Genomic DNA, 23,387 nt, shown 5'->3' on the forward strand with positions numbered 1-23,387 from the left:
GCTGCTCCTTGGGAGAGACCAGGGACAGGGTGTTGGACCAAAATGTAACGGGAATCAAGGGGGCCAACCAACGTTGATGTTCCCCAGCCTTAGGCACCGGGACCTGCTCCAGCGGCTGCAGGGCTGGAGATGGTAGTGCTGCCTGCGCTGTGTCCTAGGACACCCTCCATGCTGGGGATGGCACCAAGCAGAGACCTGGGGTTTTCCCATGACACCGCAACTCTGCTGGTGTCTTTGGTGGGTGGACGCTGCTCTCCGCACTGCCGGCGCAGTGGCACAGGCACTCCTGGAGCGACGCTTCTTGCAAGTCATTCGGACCAGCGCCGAGCGTGTCACATACAGATACATGTATTTTTACATTTGTCCTGCAGTAAAGATTTGAAATGCATAGAGGGATCGTGGGAAAGAGCCTCCTTGACAAAAGGCAAGAAAGATAAGTATACTGAGGAGACAGCTCTGCCCATGCAACAGGCTCTGCGGCTTCTTTGCTGGAGCTGTATGGCTTGGGGTTCCCTGCGCTTGACAGCCACCAGTAAAATGCACTGCTGCTCAGCAGAGGTATGTGGGTTGTAGGGAGATGACCAGCCTCCCTCCCCACCCACCCCAGAGAAACCTCCCCTGGGGCTGCGGGACTAACTGTAAAGCTGTGGGTCAAGGGAGCACAACACCGGAGCAGAGACTGGGACACTGGAATAGGGAAAGCAAGTGTTTATAAAGGCCAGATACCCGTAACAAAAATAAATTTGTGCTTTCCCTCCCTCCCCGCCCCACCCCTGCCACCCTCGCTTTTTTTGATTTTTTAAATACAAATTTTGTTTAGGAAAAATGGAAGCACCGTCTGTTACAAACCAAACCAAAAAGAGGAGAAAACAGAAGGGGGGGGGGGGGGGGGGGGGGGAAGGAGAGACATATTAGAATTAAACACCGTGGAATGTTAAACAGGTTACGGGCTACCATTCTAGCCAGTGCGGTTAGGCAGCTTAGTGAATTAATTGCTTAGGAATTAAAAATAAATTATTATAAAATAGATTTCTGTACATTTTACATACATATATATCTCTTTATATACGCAAACCGTGCTGGGCAAGAAATTACAGGAGACTTTCCCACGCCAGCCTCAGTCCCAGCCGAAGTCCTGCCCCGTCATCTGGTAGAACTTCATGTTGAAGGGCCGGTAGAAGTCCCGCAGTCTCTGCACCACCTCCTGGTCTATGTCGGGGTGGGTCCTGCCTTTCGTCTTCCCCAGGCAGTGGGGTTTGCTGCTGCCTTCCGCCTTCTTCAGGCAGGGGAACCCCTTGGTTTTGTTGAAGTAGAAGTGTTTGTCGGTGATGATCCTCTTGAGGCCCAGAAAGTCCTGGACCCTGCCCAGCTCCCCCGCGGGGTCGCTGATCAGCCTCTCCCCGCTGACGAAGAGGATCTGCCCGATGGGGAAGTAGAGGAGCCAGTTCTCCAGGTGCTTGGCATAGATGCCAATCTGGATGGCGCTCCACGAGGTGTCGATCAGGCCCGTAGTCCTGTTTTTGAAGGTCAGGCTCTCAAAGGTGGGGATATCGGGCTTCTTGGAGAGCGTCTGGGTGTAGTCCGAGATGGCTCTGGTCACGGGGTCCCGCACCACCACGATGAGCTTTGTACCCTTGGACATGGAGGAGATGCGGGCTGGGGCCTCCTTGGTGACAAAGTAGCTGGGGGTCTTCTCCATGGTGATCTGCCCCTCCAGGGTCCTGGGCATGAGGTCCCTGCAGCAAAACACACAGACATGGGTCAGAATGACAGGAAACAGGACCAAAAATATGCGTATGCGTATATATATATATAGATGTTCACACATAGATACACAAGAATTCTTCTCCCTAAAATGCCTACACAGGCTATATAGCGCGTACAGATAAATCCATCTTCCATTGATTTAGGGATTAGGGGGGGGATTATTATTAAAGGCCACTGTATTAGAAATCCAGCTGAGTAATCTCCCAGTTATCCATGAGTGGATTAGCTGGGCTACGCTCTGTACCTGGAGTGCGGCTACATGTACCACACAGGCTCCAGACCGGTCAGGATGAGTCCTGAGCTGCACCAGGTGGGTTTCCTGGCTCAGGTCAACACCAGAGAGCCCTCAGCTCCAATCCAGGGCTTGTTTTCCCCACAGTAACAAGAAGAACGGTGTAACAGAAAAGCAGGACCTCACTGGAGCAAGTCCACCTTGCTTTCCGTTCGCTTCCCAAACACAAAACTTTTCCCAATTCAAGCAAGAGGGTGCAATTTGTCCCTGGCTTGTCAACAACAGGACCTCATCCAACCATAGGGGTCCTCTGGCACCCAGCTTCACCCATTGCTTCACTATTCCCTATCGCTGTGCAGACTTGTCCCCTAATACGCACTAGAAGGAACATCAAGTGCTGCTGGTGGCATCTTCAGCACATCCCAGTCCAGCACCCAACGAGGACAACCTCTCCCCTCCACGTCCACACAGGCTACAGCAGGTCCAGGACACAGGATACGACCACGGAGAACGCAACCTCAGCTCATGGGTAGGATGTACCCTCATAAAATACCCTCAAAACCTAAAGCCTTCAGCAATTTCACTTTATTCCCTGGCTATTTCTAATTAACCATGTGGGGAAAAACTAGAGAGCTTGCAGAAATGATGGAAGCGGCATGAATCAGGAAGAGTAATTTTTTCCTATCATTCATCAGGCAAGCCTAAATATCTTAGACCATTTGCCAATTCTTGCCTTTTATAACCCAATGGGACTCATTTGCTCTGGGTTGCAAGACAGTTAAAAAAAAAAAGGCAAGAGGGGAGTCAGCCACAAAATTAAAGCTATAAAACTTGATTAAGTTTTCAAAGCATCCACCCAGCACAGAGAAATAACCAGCCAGTGTGTGATCTGCAAGCCTCAAACAGCGTTTCCCTCAGACGTACGACACTGCACACAGAGGCTGTTTGTTCCCTGACGGCCATCTCCTCCCTTACCGCTTTTATGCTTCTACAGCAATGAAGACCATGGGCTCTTGCAATTAAAAAAGCAACTGATAATTTGTGCTAAAGCCAATGGTTGCCCTGATTAAGAAGCCAAGGGAAAAAAATGACCCATCTGTTCTGAGGCCAAATAATAGGAAAACCAGGAATGAGAGGTCTGATTGAATCAAAAATCATAACATGCCTATGAAAGTTGGTCAGTAGCTATTTATGCAACTGCTATTTAGCTCACACTGTAAGCGGTATTTTGCTTCATCAGCTTCTGCAATTAACTTTATGCAATGTGTTTACTGGCAAGGGGTACCCAATGACTACACCTCTGCACTGCAGGTGAGGTGTGCTCAGGGGCTCCCCAGAAAGCCCCTTCTCCATAGACCCATTGTGGGAGATGGTCCCCATACCAGATCTGCATGGGTCACTGGGAGAAGTGGTGATGGACAAGCTGAACTGTGGAAGAAGGGGCTATCAGCTTGTGGAAACCCCCAGCCATGCCCAAGGGTGGTGGCAACCCCCAGGGCTGCAATTTCAAGGCCACGCAAGTGGAGTTTCACATGCAGATAAAAATCACACTGGTCCACCAGACATCTGGGAAGCGAGAACTTCTGAAAGTCAGGAGCCAGCCTGTGCCAAAAAAACAGTAACCAAAATAAAACTCTGACTAATCCTTCACCTTTCTGGCCAACTCCACAAACCCGTAACACCATCGCAGAACACAGCCAGTCAGTAATGCTCAGACAGCAACTCTTAAATCTATCGTGGGCTGATGTGGATTTCGACAGTCTACTCATTAAGTGGTGTCTCTTTTTATGGCCACATTAAATCCAAGTTCTACATCCTGCGCTGGCCACCAACCGCTTTCCAGCTTGATTTAAGAGGCTGGTTTCAACCCATTAAGTCCTTATTGGGCTGGGACCTGCCTAGAGAGGAGACTGCTTCCCAAGACATGCTCAGGACAGCCGTGCTGCACTGAAGCCCTTTGGCTTCAGGTCAGGTCTGTCAGATTGCTTGCTGTATGGGGCCCTGCACCTCGAGACCAACTTTTCCTCCAGGACTATTACAGTCAGTATTTATCAGTCTCCTGGGAATGATGCAAGGGTTAGTTTTTCCCCCTTGCACAAGAGAGGCAGTGGGTAGGGCTGGGCCATGAAACAGGAGGAAATTGCTGGGGGTGGAGGTGCTGAGTCAGTTGATCTGGTTGGGAAACACAGGCTTTTAATTAGCATTTCAACAAAGAGGAGTACTCTGCAGAAGTGGAAGACAGCAAGGAGCACCTCTTCGAGTAAGAGGCATCCACAGGCCCAGTGTCAGTCCTTTTCCAGACCACTCAGCACCTGAACTCACACTCTTGATTTGTGGCGGAGGACTTCCAATATGTCTTGTTTCCGATAGAGCCAAGAGCACTCAGTTCTGTGCAGGTCTAGACCCCCCAAAATTGTTATTTTTGGAGATAACCTGAGTCCTCGGCATTTGCAGAACATCTCGCTGGTGACCCACCACAGCAAGAGAAGCAAGACAAGGCACACCATTGACACTGCTACTGGTGTCTGGCTTGGTCAGCACAGGCGAAGATGAGCGAGATAGAAACAGAGCCTTCAACCCAAGAACGAGAACCGAATCCACCAAAACCAGCCTTCAGCCCTAGCTCCAGCACTCCCTTCCTTTGTTGTACCCAGACAGGTGCCAGGCATAGCCCAAAACTAAGATCCTCAAAACCATCTCAGACGCTGCCTTGTTTGAAAAGTGGCTGCATAAAAGCTAGACAGCAGCAAGTGAAGCCAAATATTGTGGCCCATGGATGTGGTTTGAACCTCTGACAGCATCACGTCCAGGAAAGCAAAGTTTTATTGTATAGGTCTGTCTGTTGTGATGAGCCTTCTGATGCTTTCCATAATCTCCTACAGAGGCATCAATCATCACGCTGGCAGCCAGAGACAACAGAGCTTCAGGGACAAGAGGAACTGGTAAATTGGCTGGTCTGAACTCACACAGGTGGAAAAGTCACCAAGAAGCATTTATTCCCATTCAGACCACAACTGGAGAAGGGAAACTTGGCCCACATACAGCAATGCAGCTCCAACACAACATGCTGGACATACATGTTGGTGGAAGTAGGACCAGACTTCAGCTCTGAAGACATCTGCTCCTGGGGCTCCAAGACAGCAAGGGCTGCACTAAACAGCAGCCATTGTAGAAGGAGGGAAAAGAGGAGCTGTACTGGTCGGAATTGCTGTAGCCACCATGCCCTGGCAGGATGCACCCCCTTTGGGCAAAAATAATAGCAGAAACCCACATTCAACTCAATGGTGCATGCGCAGTTCAGCCCTGTGGCAGTTCGTGCCAGCTGTGGCTCTTTCCTCTCTTTCCGTGGAAGGTTCACAGGCACGTTGGAGACCTGGGCAGCTTCTGCCAGCGCTATTTGGTGCAAGATAAGAATGGCAGAGGTGCAGCTACCACTGTTGCCCATACAGGAGAGGAAAGGGAGATGATAAAGGGAGTCAGGCTGTGGGAAACGGGGAGCTCAACTGAGCCCTTGGACAAAAGCTGCTGCACCAGTCGGGACAGGGCTGGATGGAGACACCGCCAAGGGCTGTAGCGGATACTGTAGTGGAAAGTAAAGATAATATGAAAAGCCTGGCAAGCAGTCCCTCCTGCCTTGTTATCCTCCTGCCTTCTGGCAACCTGGAGTTCAAAGACCTCTGGAGCCAGCATCTGCATCCAAATCATGCCATTTCATAGTGCCTATGAACTGTCTAATCCCTTCAAAACCATGAATACTTCTGGCCTTGAGAACATCCCACAGCAGAGAGTCCCAGCACTGAAGCACTGCTTTTACCTGTTATTTGAACCCTCTCCCTACATCCCTGCTCGGGAAGGGACGAGGCACCTGCTTTCTAAAAGCCAGGAAAAGGAAAGCCAGGACGAGGAGCACCAGCAGACTCCTGGCATCCCTTATTCCCCACCAAGCCCAGCCAGCAAAGCGCTGGCAGGGCTCAGCCCTGCTCTGCTGACTTCGGCAATGCTGTCGGCAGCATCGGGGGTCCCAGCAAGAGGAGGGAGTTGCTGCGTGAGCACAGCTATGAATTTTCCACAGGCAGAGAGCAGAGCCCCTAACCCTGAGCTATTAACATGTCAAGAGGGACAGAGGAAAAGCTTTTCCTTTAATGAATATTTCCTCAGTGAAGCCTGCACCCTTCGTAGGCGAAGTGATAGGCTTAGTCTAAAGATGGATTGGCCTACTTTACCTATTAACCACTTAGACTAATGTAATAAAGGCTCTCTTTATTCAAACAGCCCTAATCCCCAGCCCGACGCATCTCTGAAGCCTAGAATAAGAAGGGATGCTAAAACGAACCCAGCCAGGCTGCTGCTTGGAGAGGCACTGGTGCAAGATTTTGTTTTTAAGTGCAAACTTCTCCAATGTGAAAACTGGACCCAGAGCGAGATAAATTTACAAAGTGGGGATGACAGGTGGCCACACGGTAATCCAATCCTGAAGCCTAATGCCCTTTGTGGCAGCTTTTGTCTGCGCAGAGGGGCTCTGGGCTAATCTGCTGCCACTTCTCAAGAAGCAACGGCGAGGGGCCGCAGGCTGGGGGGGTCAAGGGGACCTCTGCAACCTGTTGCTGCATTATTTGCCCCAGGTAGGACAGACCAGCGCGCAGGGCAGAGCCCAGCAGTCGTTACCGATTTTATCCCCGGGGATGTCTGTCGGTCCCCCCCACGCACCTCCTGCCATTCGCAAACACCTGCTGGGATAAACCCCTCCGGGATCTGCCACAGCCCGGGGGTCTGTGGAGATGACCACCCCTGGCCGTCTGCCCATGTGGAGGTCACCGTCAGGCTGCCCAGCAGAGACCCGGCACACTCAGGTGTTCCTGCTGCCAAACAGGAGTCCTGGAGCTGAGTGGGTGATGAGTCTTCCCTCCTGGGGAGGGTTTCGTGCCAGATACATTCCTACCCCACACCCAGAGTCACCCAGCATCGCTTTTGGAGATGTTCCTCCCACCCCAGCGTGCTCAAGAGCTGAAGTCCCACTGGTAAGTTTTAAAATCGGGGTGCCCCGTGCTGCAGCGATGGCACCCTCCAGTCTCGAGCCCCTCCACCTCCAGACCACCCCCTGCTCAATCCTCTGAGCTGCCTCAGTTTCCCTCTGCAGGGACGACAAAACTCTCCTAGAGGAGATGGACAGCTGTGTGTAGGGTATTGTAAAAGCAAGAGAAGCATTGTCATGGTCAGGATAAAACACTGTAGCATCTGGATGCAGCTATGAGATGCAGACTGGGGAGCGCTCGCAGCAGTCCCCGCAGCTGATCCACCAGCAGATGCAGGAAGAACCTCCTTTGGTGCAGAATTTCTAGACTTACCCCCACAGCAGTTCCCTAGAAGCAAGGAAAATGGGGGAAAGGAGAGAAAAAGCAAGTCAAACTGTTATGGATATCAGCCGCATTCACACCGAGTTCAGGCCTGTAATCCAGAACCATTTCCTTTTCAGCCTGGTGGTGCAGACGCAGAGCATCTAACCTATTTCTGGCCAGTTTCTACCCAAATTCCCAACTGGTGTTTCAAGACAAAAAAAAAGTGATTTCTTCTCAGAAAACCAAATCTTGGCAATCTGTTTCTGGGGAAAGCGCCCCCAAATCCTCCCAAAAGGCTGTCTAAGAAACCACACAGACTAGCTTGAAAGCTTATGGTGAGAAGGTGAATAGAAATGCAAAAGGTAGACACAAAACCTCTTCTTCCATTCTGGGAGGAGACACATTTCTAGCCTCCAGAGTCATGACAGGGAGTTTGAGAAGCCGAGGTGACAACAAGCCCAAGCAGCACGACCCAGACCATGGCACAATTTGGTGCACGTGATGCATTTGTTGTGACTTCTGCTGCGTTTCTAATTTGCAGGTTGGAAAGCAAACAAGCCTGCTGATACCAGCTCGGAAAAGATTTAAAGGAAACAAGTGCAGAAGATGAGGCAGATTGAAGCCTCATCCCCTCCCACAATGATGCTCTCCAGCCTGCTGCATCCTCTCCTGTCCTATTCCTGTCCCCAGGGGCAGTTTGGTCTCCTGTCCCCATTCCAGCATGGTCCCGCTCAGCTTTGCTCCAGTCAGGATCCCACCAAAGCCAAAGGGCTTGTTTCAAACTACAGTCCATCCATCCGCTGCCTTAAATCAAAAACACTTTTGAGGAGGGCTATACTGCCGTTCCTGCCCTGCACAGCCAATTCTCTTTCTAAATCCCCCTGCTTCTCTGCCTCTTCCTCTCGTCCCCCGTCCCAATAAATAAATTTAGGCTCACTTGCTAAATCTAGTATCTTGAAAAAGAGCTGTAGACACCCAGGCAAGGATGGGGGTGGCATCTCCATTGCTGGCAGCTTTGCCTTCCAGCCCACCTGCTCTACCAAGGCGATACCCAGTTGTTCCCAGTCTCCGAGGCAGCAGGTTGCTGTCAGAAAGCAGGAAAAATGAACAGTGGTGAGCAGAGTAGCCAAGGGCTGGATTAAAACCACACACTTGTAGGCTCATACAGGCACCTGACAGTGAGGAAGATCTCTGCAATGCTCTGGGAAGCAAAAACCAAGAGCATCACCAGCTCAGCTCTGAATACCACCACACTGGACCCTTCCTGACCCTCCTCACTGCAGGGCTGATCACAAAATCATCAAATCCCAGAAATACTCCTTAAAAGCAAGAACCTGACAAGCCTGGGGAAAGACTGTTAAAGTAATAAAGCATTTAGTTACATCACAGAGCCTGCCACCAGCATCAAGTTCAACTGGCTTCAAAATTACCCACTTGGCTTTGACTCCCCTTTCTGGTGGCAGCAGCTCCAGATGGGGGAAAGAGGAAGATGGAGGGGGAGGAAGAAACAGAGAGAGAAGCAGCAATAGCAAATTCCTCTTTGGGGGTGGGAACACTTGCTGGTTTATTATTTGATACATCACATTTTTCATACCAAAATTTTCCCTGGCTCAGGCTGCCGTTGAGCCAAGGACCTGTACAGTAGCACACAGCCTCTCCTCTTTTTATGACCAGCGGTGAGGGCAACATGTGCGCCTTTGTCTCAAGCAGGAGCCTGTTGTTTGGGTTGGCAAATTATACAACAATAAAAGGGAACGGCTGGGAACCAGCCTCGGCCTTTTTGAAACGGGTGTAACCCTATCCAGCTCCGTCAAACACTCGCCACGACATTTACACAAACCAGATGATGGGAATTAATGAACTTTGGGGGTGAGGAAGGGGTAGGTAAAGGAGGAGGGAAAGGGGGGAAAAGTATGTGGGCTTGAAATTAATGTTTTTCTCACTCTCCTTGCTCCCTGCCCCCAAATCTGCCAGGTGCCCTTCACCTGCTGGGGAGTTTGGGGATTAAAGGAGGGAGAGGAGGGTAATGGCATGCGAAGGCTCCCCATCACGAAGCTGCTCCGGGGCTTCAATGGAGCCAAAGAGCCGGTGGCCATGGGTGGCATCACTACATACCCCACAGGAACAGGCTCCGCCCCGGCTGTGGAGTCTGATCTAAGTTCTTTTGATGCAGATAAAAAAATCCCATCAAAGGCTGGGGGAGTGGGGAGACGTGGGGCATCGGCAGATGGTCCTTTCGCCCCCACTCCATGCAGGCAGAGCCGGGTCGCGCCAAACGGCTCCGGCAAATCAAAGCAAGCCGTGCCTCGAGGAGGGGACAACGTGCTGCTGCAATCACGAGGGGCTGGGGCTTTTTTTCTTTTTTTGGTTTGGTTTTTTTAATGAAAGACTTTATCCACCTCCCTGAAAGTCACTGCACTGAAATCAGATCTAGGAGCCACCACAGAGGTTTGACCCTCCCCATGCTGCAGTTGAGGGACACGGGGCACTTTGCCCGGCTGCAGCCAAGAGCAGACGGTTTGCAGCAGCATCTGAGCACCTGACCTGGAGAAAGTAGGGCCTGATCCATGCACAAAACCTGGAGGATTTGTGCCTCTGGGAACAGCAATGGGTGTGATGAGCTGAACCAGCCTCTGCTGCAAAGGTCACTTCCCACCCTGTGCCAGCCAAAAGCCACTTCCCTCCCAAATGCCTTCTCCACCTCATGGGTTTAAGTGGCTTAATTAGAAGCACAGACTCATAACCAAGATAATGACATGTTATCCCTCACAGGGTTGCTGCCTTGTATAACAAGTGCCATATATGGTGCACTGTATAGCTGCAGCCTATAAGGGAGGAATAAGTTACAGCAGTAGAAACATTCCATGGGAGTCCTGTCTGCATGGGGACAGGGTTTGTACTTTCACCAGAGAGCATAGTAAAGAGGCCAAAGAGCCACAAACCCTCCTTTGAGACCAATGGGTGACGCAGCCATCACTCCTGGGACATGCCCGTCCTTGGCAATGGATGCGAAGGCATGAAGTTGGTCTTGGAGGCAGCTGGCTGGAGCAATCCCCCTTCTCACCCCAGAGTGGATGGTCCATGCTGGCAGACTTTGGTAGGAAGGGCTCAAGGGAATGGGACCAGCCTGAAAGCTTGGGAGAAATGTATCCTGCTTGCAGATGCCCACATGGATGTGCCTGCAGGGTACAGCCCTCTCCTTCAGGCCAAAGCTCCCGAGGCCCGGGCTTCTCCAACCCTGGCCATAGGAGGACTAGGGCAGAGCAAGAAAAGGGCAAGCAGCACCCCCTGCCCCCCACTGCTGTCCCAGCCTCCATCCAAATTCAGCTCAGGGGCTTCTCTGGGCCTGATGCAGTTTGTCCACCTAATAACCTTCAACTGATCTCTCTTCCAACCCCTTGTCCAGGTTCCTCCTGAACCCACGCAGACCCTCCACATGCACAGCCTGCTCTAGGTCCTTGCTTTACCTGTTGCATGCCTGCTCCTGCCCTCATGCCATAGCCCTAGTCCTTGCACCGTCACACCAGTCCATCCCTCCCTCTACCTCCAGTCTAGCCCTGACTTTGTAGAGTACCTTATCTTTCCCCCAAGACATCTCTTTGCCAGGCTGAGGTCTCCCAGCCTACTTGGTTATTCCTCAAACAGAAATTCCTCCAGCCCTAAAGGAACAAATCCAAAGTGTTGCCACTGTCACCAGGTGGATTCATGCACCAACTGAACAGGGGCTGCAAGGATGTGAGGCTTTCTTTGGACTAGAAAGGGGCAAATTTTCGATTATTTCCTCCCCTCTTCCCCCAACAACAGCCCAAGATGTTACAACTGCTCAGCAAGAACCTTCCCTCCTCCTTTGCTGGAGACAGGCAAGATATTCATCAACTTCACCAGTTCATTATATAGGCCCTCCTCTTTATGTAAACACCGAAGCCTCTTTCTGTCCCCCATCGTACTTAAAAGCTCTGAACTTCCACTAAATAATTATCTTCACTGGGGGGAGAGGGGCAGCGCTTTACATATCAAAGAGCTGCTTTGGAGGGATTTACAATAATTTAAGATGAAGTGGTAAATATTCTATTCACTCCAGTTCATCTCCAGTAATAATTATAATCCTATTAGCAAGGTCCCAAGAAAGTGATTGCATTATCATCTAGCAAGCATCTATGTGGATTTCTTGGAGGGGTGGGATGGAGGAGGCCATAGGCAAGTAAAGAAGTAAAAACAACAAAAGAGGCAATTGCCAGCACGTCCCCTCCCCCAGAAGGATTTGGTCTCCATTGTCCCGATGCTTCAATAGTGCTTTGCTCTGAAAATAAGAGCTTTTGAGTGCAGTAAGGGGGTGGGGCTGAAATGAGCATCTTATTCCTCTCGGTCACCCCCTGGTTCCCTTTCATTGCTGTGGGTCCCCCCGGTGCTGCTCCGGCCGACAAAGAGCACACGTTGCTGTTCCTGGCGGGCGCGGGGGGCCAGGAGCAGCGCTGCGATTAAAAGCTAATTGCTGTTTATGGGTGAGTTCTTTAGAATATCGCCTAGCATCACTGGACTTCACTGCCCACTGGTCAAGTCATGTGAGATTACTCTAATCTGTCTCCATTTCCCCCAAAAAAGGAAAAAAAGACTGGGTTTGTTTAAAAGCAGAGCAGGGAGGGGGCAGTTCTGTGAAACTCATGATTTAAGGGAGGGGAAAAAACCCTAAACCCAGCAGGACACATGACTGAGTTAACTGGCAAACTGGGACTAAAGACTTCTTTCCAGCAGATTGCAGGGCCAACTGTCTCCGCCAAACTGTGTATTTTATTCCTGCACCACTTTGCCTCTTACTACACGCCCCTGGAGTGTTTAACTGGAATGTATCCCTGCAGGAGTGCCCCAGTTGCACCAGTGTAATCTCCTTCCCTGTCTTTCGGCACCTGAAGGCCACCAGTATAACTCCTTACCACCTCTACCAGAAGCAGGTAGCTTAGCTCTGCTCACCCTGGCATGGATGTAAGTCAGCAGCTACTCCAGAGTTGGCACTGATGCAGGTCTGGAACAAGCCAAGATTACTTTCACAGTGTCCAAGAGTTTACTGAAAAGCAGTAGAAACATTTTTCTGTATAAATTAAACAGACAACAGCCTGAAAGGAAGGAAAGAGGAAGAATTTTAGGCATCTGCAGAGATTTCAGTGCTCACAACTCACTCCTGGGGAAAAATAAATTCTCTGGACTGCCTCTGCCTCTTACTCTATCACAACCAGAAGGATCAGCCATTTTTCTTCCCTCAAAAATTTATAGCCTTGAGTTAACATTATGTGTACTAAGCTCCTGCTATGCAAAGATTTGGTAGATCTACTTAGAGATTCATTGCAAGATGAAGCTCTGCTCTCAGAGCCTCTTGCAGAGACTGCTAGTTTAACACTTGTACCAGAGATGTTAATTCTTGAACTCAGCTTTACTTGGGAAGCACTGATCCTGCCCTCCGTAGGAAGCTGAAACCAGTATCTGCTGAGCGTGGACTGGCTCAGCACCTGAGAACACAGAAGTAATATCCCCATCCAGAAAAAAAGGCAAAGAGAGAGAGTCAAGGTCTGGAGTTATGAGCTTAACCGTAGAAAGAAATAAAAAAGGACAAACCCAAAATGGAGCTCTTGCAAGGCTTTTGCTACCTCGGAGTAGGCTTAAGCAAAGGAAGCCTGGCTTGGAAGAGACTTAAAAGCCTATAAAGAAATCATAGCTGCTGAGACATCCAAAACACATCCATTGTACCCAGGTGACAGAAGTGTCTCCTGCAGCAGAGGATATGGGGCCAACACGGCTATCGCTTGGCTTCGGCTATCACTTGGCTTCAGCCAACCCCAGGGACCCAGATCACAAGGGTTTGGCTTCGGGTCCAACAGGAGAACAATCAGGCTGCTCCCCACAGCTCCCATCACAAAGCCCACCACTTGCCGTCAGCTCTCGCCACACAACAGCAGCTCAACCATGTCCAAGTGGCACCAGTGCCCACTGCTCACACCACAGCCTCTTCCCTCTCAACCCTTCCCTGCCATCAAGGCTCAGCCACAACCATCAACACGGCAGGAGGATCAGCCAGTGCCGGCGGTGTTCGGCCATCAGCAACACACCCACCAGCCCAGTCCAGAGTCCATAGCCCCAGACTGCTCCCACACCCACCAATTTGCTCTCTTAATTTGCAGCAATGGCACTCATCCTCTCAAAGATGTTACAAGCCCACAGGTACTGCTACTCACTGGTTTTGTAGACATCTCTCCTCCTCATAGGTCTCGGGAAAATGCTTCCTTGCAGCAAAGGGAACAATCTCTATCAGGTTAAACCCCATGGACATGGGGATTTGGGGGAGGCAGAAGTGGGTGTTGAGGTGCACAGAGCTGGCACTGCGGACTGCATACAGCTTGCTGGCTTTCAGCTGGTGTCCCAGAAGCCCATGTTTCAAGAATTAGATGCCCAAACCAAATAGCACTGTGACTCATCCAAGAGCCAAACCGCCCATCACTGCACATGGAGCAGAGCACCCTCCTGGCTCCCCCAAAGGGATGCACCGTGGGGCTGGACCCTGCACCTGGCACAGGACACCCTGCTACCCATGACCTGTCACACCGGAGCACCCCGGGGCTCCCGCCCCCGGCTAGGACACCAGGAGGTATTCCTAACCCAGGTAGCCCGTGGGAGGTTATCCCATCAGCCTCATCCCTACAGTACCTGCTCTTCAAGGCCCTTCTCCAGGGACCCGTTATGCCATATGCTGGTGGTGGGGAGCCCAGTGAGCAGACCACATCTTGGTTTGGACCCAAAGGACACATCTAATGCAGGGGGAGATGGTCACTTCATGTACCCCCTAGTCATCTGTATGCCAGCTACGCACCGCTGCAGTATTCCTGTAGCCATGCTGCAACAGGAAGAAGTTTCCCAGAAAAGAATTTGGTTCAAGAGAAGGAACCCCTGGTTGGGTCCATTCGAGGGTGGGGGGTCCATAGGGTCTATATGGATATGGATTTTTATGGCACATATAAATTGACTTGCTGGTTAAGTAAGCACACAGTGACCACTGCAGCAGCCTCTCTCTAACCACCAAAAGCAGCTGGATGCAGGTGGCCGATCCTGGTATACCAAGGCTGAACGTGCAGAAACACTGAAGAAAATTCCACCCAGGACAGGACTACAAGGAAATGAACTTCATCACCCCTTTCCACGCTGTCCCACTCCCCTGGGGCACTGTCAAGCCACTGCATTTCACCTGCTCCAGTTTTGCTAGAAGGGGGAAAAAAACCCCAACCCAATCCACAAACCAAAGAGCCAACCCCAAACTAAATGTTGCACAAGTCAACAGCCACTGAACAAAACCAACCCAGCAAGATACGGGGAGGACCACGCTCCCCTATTGCCACGTTCATAAATCACAGCCCTGCTGAGAGGTCTTTTGTGTTTTCCCCCAACACAGAAATATGCCCTAATCTGTGTGTCTGCACAGGCAGGTAACAAGTCACGCTGATAATGCCGCTCTTTGTTAAACACCCGTGCGAGCAGCCCAGCGTTTGCACAGGGAGGTCTTTGCTTGCCACCTTGACATGCATTTCTCCTAATCAAGCCCAGCCTTCCCGTGCTGGGGCTTTACAGCTGCGATTAGAGGAAAAAGCCTCCCGATAAGCCCTGGAGCCCCTTTCTGCCCTGAGCGACGCCCCAGCTTGCAGCCCTTGGTTCATAACCGATACTGGGGGAGCATGCCAGCAATTCATCTGCCCTCAGGGTAAGACATGCCAAAGGGGGGCTTAAACCACGGTGCTGGGTTAAGAGCCCCAAAAGGGTCTGGTGCCAGTGGCAGCCGTATGACAGCTCTGCTCCCGCTCCTCTTCCTCACCGTGGGCATGGCAAAGCAGGGAGGGGAGCAGGGAAACTGCTTTATTCCCCCAGCAGCGCTTTCCTCTGGGCACTGAGGGCTCTTGGAGCATCTTCCACATGATGGCTGAGCCAGAGCCCACTAGCTCCTCCAAAGCATGTGGGAGGGGAGCTCTCAGGGTGGCAGGATCGGGGCAGGCTTGAAACAAGCCTTGAGACAGATATACATCTACAGGTCTTCAAAAAAAGCCATGTGGCATCTCTAGGAATCCACCTCCTGCACCTAAGGGGATCCTGTGAACAACCAGTACCACCTGAACAGCAGAGGCCTTTGAAACTACAGCTCAGACAGCAGCCAGCTTTCCATTTTCACATTTTCTTCTGCCCTTTTTGATAATGCATGCATGTTCCTAACATAGGCCAAGTGATGCCACCAAGCTGCTGCCAAACCCCAGCTGCATGACTCCACCTGCCTCTTCAGCAACACCCAAACCAGCCACGTAACTGTGCAGCCCCAAGGTTCCTCCTTGACTGTCTTAAAGATAAGCCAATGTCCCCTCTGACCATCAGAGGACGGGTCACGTTCCCGGTGGCCAGTAATGGCAGTGAAGAACAAACTCATCAGAGGATGAGCTATGTGGGAAGGAGCCCAGCCAAGTAAGCATGTCCTGGACTCACCAGGTGGCTGCTCATTACCCTGAGCATCCCATCGAGTGGGTCAAGAATTTAACATTGGTTTAGACTTTATTCCAAGCTGAGCCACTCAATTGATTGGGCAATCCCAAGCACAAATACAGGCTGGGCAGAGAATGGATTGAGAGCAGCCCTGAGGAGAAGGACCTAGGGGTGTTGGTTGATGAGAAGCTCAGCATGACCCGCTAGTGTGTGCTCACAGCCCAGAAAGCCAACCGTATCCCGGGCTGCATCAAAAGAAGCGTGACCAGCAGGTCAAGGGAGGGGTTTCTCCTCCTCTGCTCTGCTCTCATGAGACCCCACCTGCAGTACTGCATCCAGCTCTGGGCCCCCAACGTAAGAAGGACATGGACCTGTTGGAGCAAGTCCAGAGGAAGACCATGAAGATGATCAGGGGGCTGGAGCACCTCTCCTATGAAGACAGGCTGAGAGAGCTGGGGTTGTTCAGCCTGGAGAAGAGAAGGCTCTGGGAAAAACTTTTTAGCAGCCTTCCAGTACCTAAAGGGGGCCTACAAGAAAGCTGGAGAGGAACTTTTTACAACGGCATGTAGTGACAGGACAAGGGGTAATGGCTTTAAACTGAAAGAGGGTAGATTTAGATTAGATGTAAGGAAGAAGTTCTTCACTGTGAGGGTGGTGAGGCACTGGAGCAGGTTGCCCAGAGAAGTTGTGGCTGCCCCCTCCCTGGCAGTGTTCAAGGCCAGGTTGGATGGGACTTTGAGCAACCTGGTCTAGTGGAAGGTGTCCCTGCCCATGGCAGGGGGTTGGACCTAGATGATCTTTAAGGCCCCTTCCAACCCAAACCATTCTATGATTCTATTAATTAATTTATGAAAGTCTCCTGCCTCCTTCCCAGCAAGGGAAGGGTGGCACCAACCACGACCCAAACCATCGGCAATCTGGACACTGGCCCCGTCAGTGTGTCTCCCATTGGGATGAGCTATATTTGCCACCCGCTGGAACAAAAGGCCTGACAAATTAATACACGGGTGATCCTCTCAGTACTGATCCCTAAATGCATTTTAGCACAAATGGGATTGTCACCTCAACTCATTTGTTAATGGATTAGTGATTTAGACTCATAAAGGAGTAGCACTGGAAATTAAGATTGCTCCATAGTAAACAGAGCAGGGCCGTGAGTAAGAAGCATTTGTCCAGAATAGGATTTTTTTTCCCCAACATCTCCAATCAGGCCAGTATGAACCTCCTGAGTCTCTCCCTATCCTTTCTACCCCCCACACCAAACATCAAAGACAGAAAATAAAATAACTTCCAGGACAAAGAAGCAGCATGCCTATTGAGGCAACTGAGCTGCAGCTTCATGGTGCTACCACATCCCAATGCGGGTCCCCAGCGATGCTGCAGGACTCAGGGTAGTGCAGAAGGAACCAAACCAGCCTTGGGAAGGAGTGAAACTCCCAGCGAAGGAGGGAGACAGGCAACAATTAGGGAAACATGAAGGAGCAGGTCTGCCTGCAGACTCCCCTCCTGCCCCAGTCATTACATGGGATCATGATGTAGTCATAAACAGTCAACAAAATACAGTCAAGAGCTCTTTAAAGAGCAGGCTCAGCTGGTGGAGATGCTCTGCTGCAAGTACAACAGATGCAAAGCACTGCTTCTAATTAAAAAGGTATTCATGTAATTAGAGACTTCACATTGCCATACCAATGATTTGATCTAGTCCAGCACATTCACTCAAGCTGTATTTAAGAGGGCTCTCCATGCTTGCTTTCCACTTCTGACTACTTGGGTTGTCTTTCTTTGTAACCCTGCCCACCTCTTAACACCCCACAGGCTGCAATGGCAGGTCCACAGCTACAGTGGCAACCAGAAAGGACCTTGTGGAGCAAAACCACGCATGTCAAAATCCAGCATCGACCTTCAGCATCCCACCCTGCTTCCATTGAGAGCCAATTTCCTTCCAGAGACTGTGATAAGGCTGAATTATCCCGTAGTCCTTCAAGCCCTACTACATAAAGACCACAGTGGGCCGGTCTGCTAAGGCCTTGGAGCACAACCCAAGTGAAATGACTTTTCCCTGAACACTGAGGACTCTGAATGAGAGCTATTGTTATTCAGATGAAACCAAGTGTCAGATTAACAAATCAATGGGCATAAGAGATATAAAATGGGTTACCATTGAAGCCTTTCAAATACCCAAACATATGGATGAACCAATCGTGAATTGTAATTGACTCACTCGCACCTTTGATCTCTACACCCTTGGGTTCCCAAAGAGACAGCCCAGCCCCCTCCGACCCGGACTGAACTGATTCAGGACTCCATTGTGAGCCCTCACAAAGTCTTTTCTCTCTGCCTCCATCTCCTGGATGTAGATACAGCCTGGCACTTGGAAACCGAGACAAGTCAGCTCTGCCTCAGAGAGCCAGGGGGCTGGAGCTGGACAACCTGCATTACCCAAACACAACCTCTTGCATGGAGCCCATCGATCCTGGGCACCTCTTCCCACCAGCCCCCATCCCTGGTGGTGGCCCTCGTTCAACGGGATGTGCAGGAGGAGATGGCCAGGGAAGCAGCAGAAGAGGCCCCAGAGCAAGCACGGGCAGCGTGGATGCTCACTCCCCTGCTATTCCCAGAGCCGGCCCTGGGATGTGTTCAGTTTTCCAAGGATTTCACTGTGCACAGCCAAGGATCAGACTTTGCTGATGGGTTTGTGGCATGCACGTGCCCCAACTGCAAAACCCAGACTGATCTGGAAGTGCTGAAAGCTGCTCTGCTCTTCTCCAACTACCTCACCAGCACATATCACCTATGCTTGATTAAGAAACACAATTTTAAATTTTCCTGGGGTGTTTCTGCAGCTACATTAAAAGTAACCTGGAGTTTAAACTAAACCTTATGCGTAAATTTTTACTTTTGGGGTTGGAGTGAGTTTTGACCAGTTTTAGATAGATGCAAGAGAAAAAAACCAAACAGCATCAGTTTTGACACCATACAAATCTCAGATTCACAGGAGTCGCAAGGCAAGAATTTGTTCGGGTTGTTTCAAGCCTCATTACAAACTTTAAGTTGCTGTAGCTCTTCTAGGAAATCCAGCCCAGCTTATTCTTCCACTTCCATGCTGCAAACCCCACACAAACATTCTTTCTGTGGAGGTTTTGACCCCACACTGAAGTTTCCCCACCATCATGTGGGATGTTCCACTCTTGCTATACTGAGCCTCAAAGCAACAGGAGTCTTGAAAACGCTTGCTGCCAAAGGCAAACCCCAGCAGCTATTCCCAGCACTAAGCTATTCCCAGCATCAGGCACCGATACAGAGTGAAGTGATCCCCACCGGAGGGCAGAGACTTTGCACGTGTACTTTCCTCCAGCCCCAGCAAGAGGACTGGGTTTGATGGGGGAACCGGGTGAGCCAGGGAATCCCCTAGAGCAGGCGTTGCTCTGCCCCCATCATTTTTGGGCTCAGACCCAGTTGTGCAGCTGTATAACCCAACTGGTAAGCCTTGCTGGGATGGCTGAGCGTGTGACAACTGCAGGGCTCACCCGCAGAGGAACCGAGGAAGGAGAAGACCGTGGGGAGGAAGGCAGGCGAGAGGAAACTCCCGGGCTCTTAATCTGCTTTAGGACCACATGAGCTTGCTGTTTATATATAGCTTAATTAATTATTACACTGCATTTAGCAGTGTGACCTTGAAATCATCTCTGGGGGGAGCCAGCAGCCGCGGTGCAGCCAGGGCAGCCAGCCAAGGCGCCGGTGTGTGCCGAGACACTCGCGCGGGGCAGGCTGCTCCTCCCGCGCGTCCGGCTGTCCGGGCAGCGCCAGCCTGTAATTACGAGGCTTCGGAGCAGACAGCGGCTCCCAGTCCCTCTCGGCTTGCAGCAAACCCAGGTTGAAACCCTAACCGGCTATTCCACTTCTGCTCTGGCAAGGCTGATATCTTCTCCCAAGGCTTTGCTCGCTGCTCAACACCCCCTATTAGCTATTCCCTCTGCTTTTCAAAATGCCATGCAGACAGCCCAAGGCTCATTAGCTACCAGACCGGCTCAAGAGGGAAATTAAAAAAAAACAACAACCAAAAAACCCCCCAAAAACTAAACTACAAGCTTTGTCTTAAGTTGCAACAAGTTCAGCACACAGTGCTGGGGAAGAGGGAAGGAGACGGACTTGCTAAGCCCTTCCTCGAGAAGGGGCAATGCTCAGCCTGTTTGGCTCTTAGGCAGCTCACTTTGCTCAGTCCAGCTGCAGTGAAGCCAGGGCAGATGTTCAGGGATGTCTACAGGCATCCTCCAAGCCCGCTGCCCTGCTGCTCCCAGGTGACACCTTCGGGAACTTCCCCCATCTCAACCCACTTGCAGAAGATGGAGACAGATCCGGCTCCGTTCCAGCACAATTCCTTAAACGTGGCACCAGAGGCGGGTGCAGGGGGTTTGGAGCAGAAAGGCACGGCATCTCGGCATTGCCTTCACCCCAACACGCAGAGACACGGGGCACAGCAAAGCCATGGGGTCCCTCTGCAATTCACATGTAGCAGCTGCATTCTCAGCCCTGCATATAAACCAGCTGAGGACCACGTACAGCCACTGCCGGGACCAAAGGGCTGAGACACACCTGCTGTTTACTCCAGCACCTCCTGCTTTCATTCCAAGTCTAATACACCTGTAAAAAAAAACAAACCGACGGCATGCCAAAGCAGCAGGCCTTGCCAGTTTTTAAACAAATATTTAATAACTCAATGAAGCAGCAAAGTACTTTGTTAATAAAACGCCGGGGTTTCGTCCTCCCCCTAGTGACGGGAAGATCTCTGCACCGAGCCACAGCATCGCCCAGGCTCAGCCGCCCGCTGCAGCCCCACGGACCCAGCTCCAAATCAAAAATACTAATGCAATTTAACCCCAGTGCAATGCCAGTGCATTCTGCTTCTCCCACATTTAATCACTCTTTCACCAAATCAGCAGTTTTCTAAAGATTTCCTACCCGTCCACGTGCCACTCGCCTGTACTTTGTAGACTTTCAAGCTTTAAGACAAGTTTGCATTCAATACTAGAGACAGACTGCAAGCTGGGGGCTTTAATATTAAGATTGTCTAGCTGCTTTATCAAAGTTAATCATTGTAGTGGATTTTGGCTTCTGTGGAGACATTTTCTGCACCCACAGGCACATGGACAGATGCCCAGGGCCTGATCCTGGAGACCTCCCCAGGCAGGGCTTTGGATTGCATTAAACACCGCCAAGTTTGGGGACCTAGTCCAGTCTTGGCCACCAGCATGCTGCTGAAGACTCATCTCCTCATCAGAGCCAACCTCCCACGTGAAAAGTGCATTGTTTAAAGAGAATCAGTGTTTCTACTCCAGCTGCGCTCAGTATTGCCGGACGCCGTGGTTGTGGCAACTAAGGATTTGGCCTTGCATTCACTTTCAGCAAGGGATGTATAAAATATATACATCCACCTATAATATTACACATCGGCATATAAAATGAAAGCCCATGCGCAATTCTCACTTTCTTCTGGAAGAGCTGCCTGCTGGGCTGCCAGGAACGCACACCGGAGGGGAAAGGCCGTGCCAATTCAAGAGAGAGGTTACAACTGCTCGGTTTTATTATAAACTAACCACTTTGGTGGATTTGCAGAAGTCCCCAGCAGTACTAGCTGAGACAACTGGCCAGATTACAGCTCTGGTCTTACAAATTTTAGCAGCACAAGATTTACAAGAAGGCAAGGAGAAGGGAGGATGACCCCCTCCAGCAAAGGTTAGCAGAGCCAAGCTCCTTGGGTGATGCCGTACAAAGCCACGTCGAGAGCAGGGTTAGTCTCGCGTGGCCCTGCATCCAAGACTGGCTGCAAATTAAATTCTGGGTCAGATCCTCTGCTGCCATGAAGTGCCACAACTCCCTTGAAGCCAGCACTAAGTCACAGCGTCCCTCAGTAGAGATGTTCTTTCTCTGTCCCTTTTCTGTAGGGAGAGGAAGAAACAAAACTGAATTTGAAGCAGGCTAGTTCCAGGGTATTTCTGAGGAGGTTAACGCAGATGTAAAGCATTTAGTGGAACACGGCATTATTCTTCTCTAAATAAAGCTCTCTCTTCCCTGCTGCTCACCACGTGGCAGGGCGCTGCCATGCCCACATATTTTAACGGAAGAAATTTTAAAAAATTGAATAATTCATTTACTAGAAGTCAGAGTGAGGTATTCTGCCAGCAGCACTTCTACACTTATTTTCCTCTAACATTGCCACCAGCATCATCTAAACCCCCAACCACCCAAGTTTCTGATCCTCTCTGAATGACTCCCGAGACAGGACCACACGTGGTTGCAGAGACAGGACGCAAGGTGTTGCAGGTCAGCAGCCAAGCAAGCCATCTCACAGCTTCCCACGCACCCCTCCTCACCCCTCAATGGCCCTCGCCCCCTCCCAGTATGAGGGCACCACATGCAAAATCACCATCACTGAGTCCATTTTCCTCCTCCATCTACAGAGCTATTACAATAGGAAAATCACCATGGGGAATGCTTGAAGCCAGCGTGGTACCAGGAGAGGTTACCTCCTTCCCATCACTTTTATGGACAAACTAAGGTCTACTGCACATCATGTCTGAGCAGTCCCTGCCATCCCCAGGCAGAAAGATGCGGTCCTGACCTTGGCTTCCTCCTCTCATCTGACCCACAGCACGATGCAATGCCCTTCCCAACTTGCCTCTGGGCTCCTTGCAACCACCTCCAGTCCAGGAGCAACTCTGTAATGGCAAAACTATGCCACCAGTAACCCCCCCCCCCCCCGAATTAACCCCCCCTTCCCTCTGAGCCTGCTGATAATCAATAAGTTTCATCATGGGAGCCCTTGTTTCTATTAAGAAAGTCAAGATAAGGTCCATTTACTCAGTTGCCTTCCAGCTGCTGCTGGTGACGGCTGCTGGGCTGAGCTCCTTTAAAAAGCACATGGTGTTTCTCTCGAGCTAATTAAGAAACACACAGCGAGCTGCTGAAAGACCTGAAATTGCAACGGCGTGGGCAAGCCCCGGTACAGTCATCAGCAGCAAGTCAGGACCCAGCACAGCACTTAGTCATTTCACAAACCAAGGAAGAAGCCTCTCCTCCAGCCCCTCCTCACACACCACATGGTGACAACAGGTAGCAGCCGATAGCCCCTGACCTCCTAATTACACCACTGAAATAACGTGCCCTGCTATTTATTGTTCTTTGAGCCCATATGTTAACTGTCCTGCACAGCCCTGGCTGATTCATTATCCCCTGAACCCATTGATCACCCATGGTCATACCACCAGAAGACATGAACGCTCACGCTGAATGATCACTAAATTAGACTTCTTCCTACTTGGGATGGATTAATAGCACTGAATCCAGGCTCAAGCAGACAGAGCAGTTTAGCAAGCGAGGTCTGATGGTAAGACAAGTCCATGATCAGGCCAGGTTGGAAATACAGCTCAAAAGAATGGTGGTTCGGGTAGAGTTTTTATAGCCACTGCATCCAGGGCTTGCTGGATGCTTTTAAAAACAAAGCCTTCACTGGAAGCGCCTTGAGGTATCCAAAGCTTGGTGTGTGTTACAGA

The 23,387-nt window shown here is 50.7% G+C and overlaps 1 protein-coding gene across 1 annotated transcript in view; it reads right to left on the reverse strand.

Moving 5' to 3' along the window:
• Positions 1–484: 484 nt before the first annotated feature.
• Positions 485–23,387, reverse strand: part of LOC126043823 (heparan sulfate glucosamine 3-O-sulfotransferase 3B1-like) — a 28,636-nt gene continuing 5,733 nt past the window's right edge. Inside the window, exon 2 of the mRNA XM_049812708.1 lies at positions 485–1,736. Within this exon, the coding sequence (XP_049668665.1) occupies positions 1,118–1,736 (619 nt within the window). The 3' untranslated portion in view covers positions 485–1,117. The remainder of the gene's footprint in view (positions 1,737–23,387) is intronic.

The sequence above is a fragment of the Accipiter gentilis genome, chromosome 10 (genome assembly GCF_929443795.1).
Source record: "Accipiter gentilis chromosome 10, bAccGen1.1, whole genome shotgun sequence".
Lineage (NCBI taxonomy): Eukaryota > Metazoa > Chordata > Aves > Accipitriformes > Accipitridae > Astur > Astur gentilis.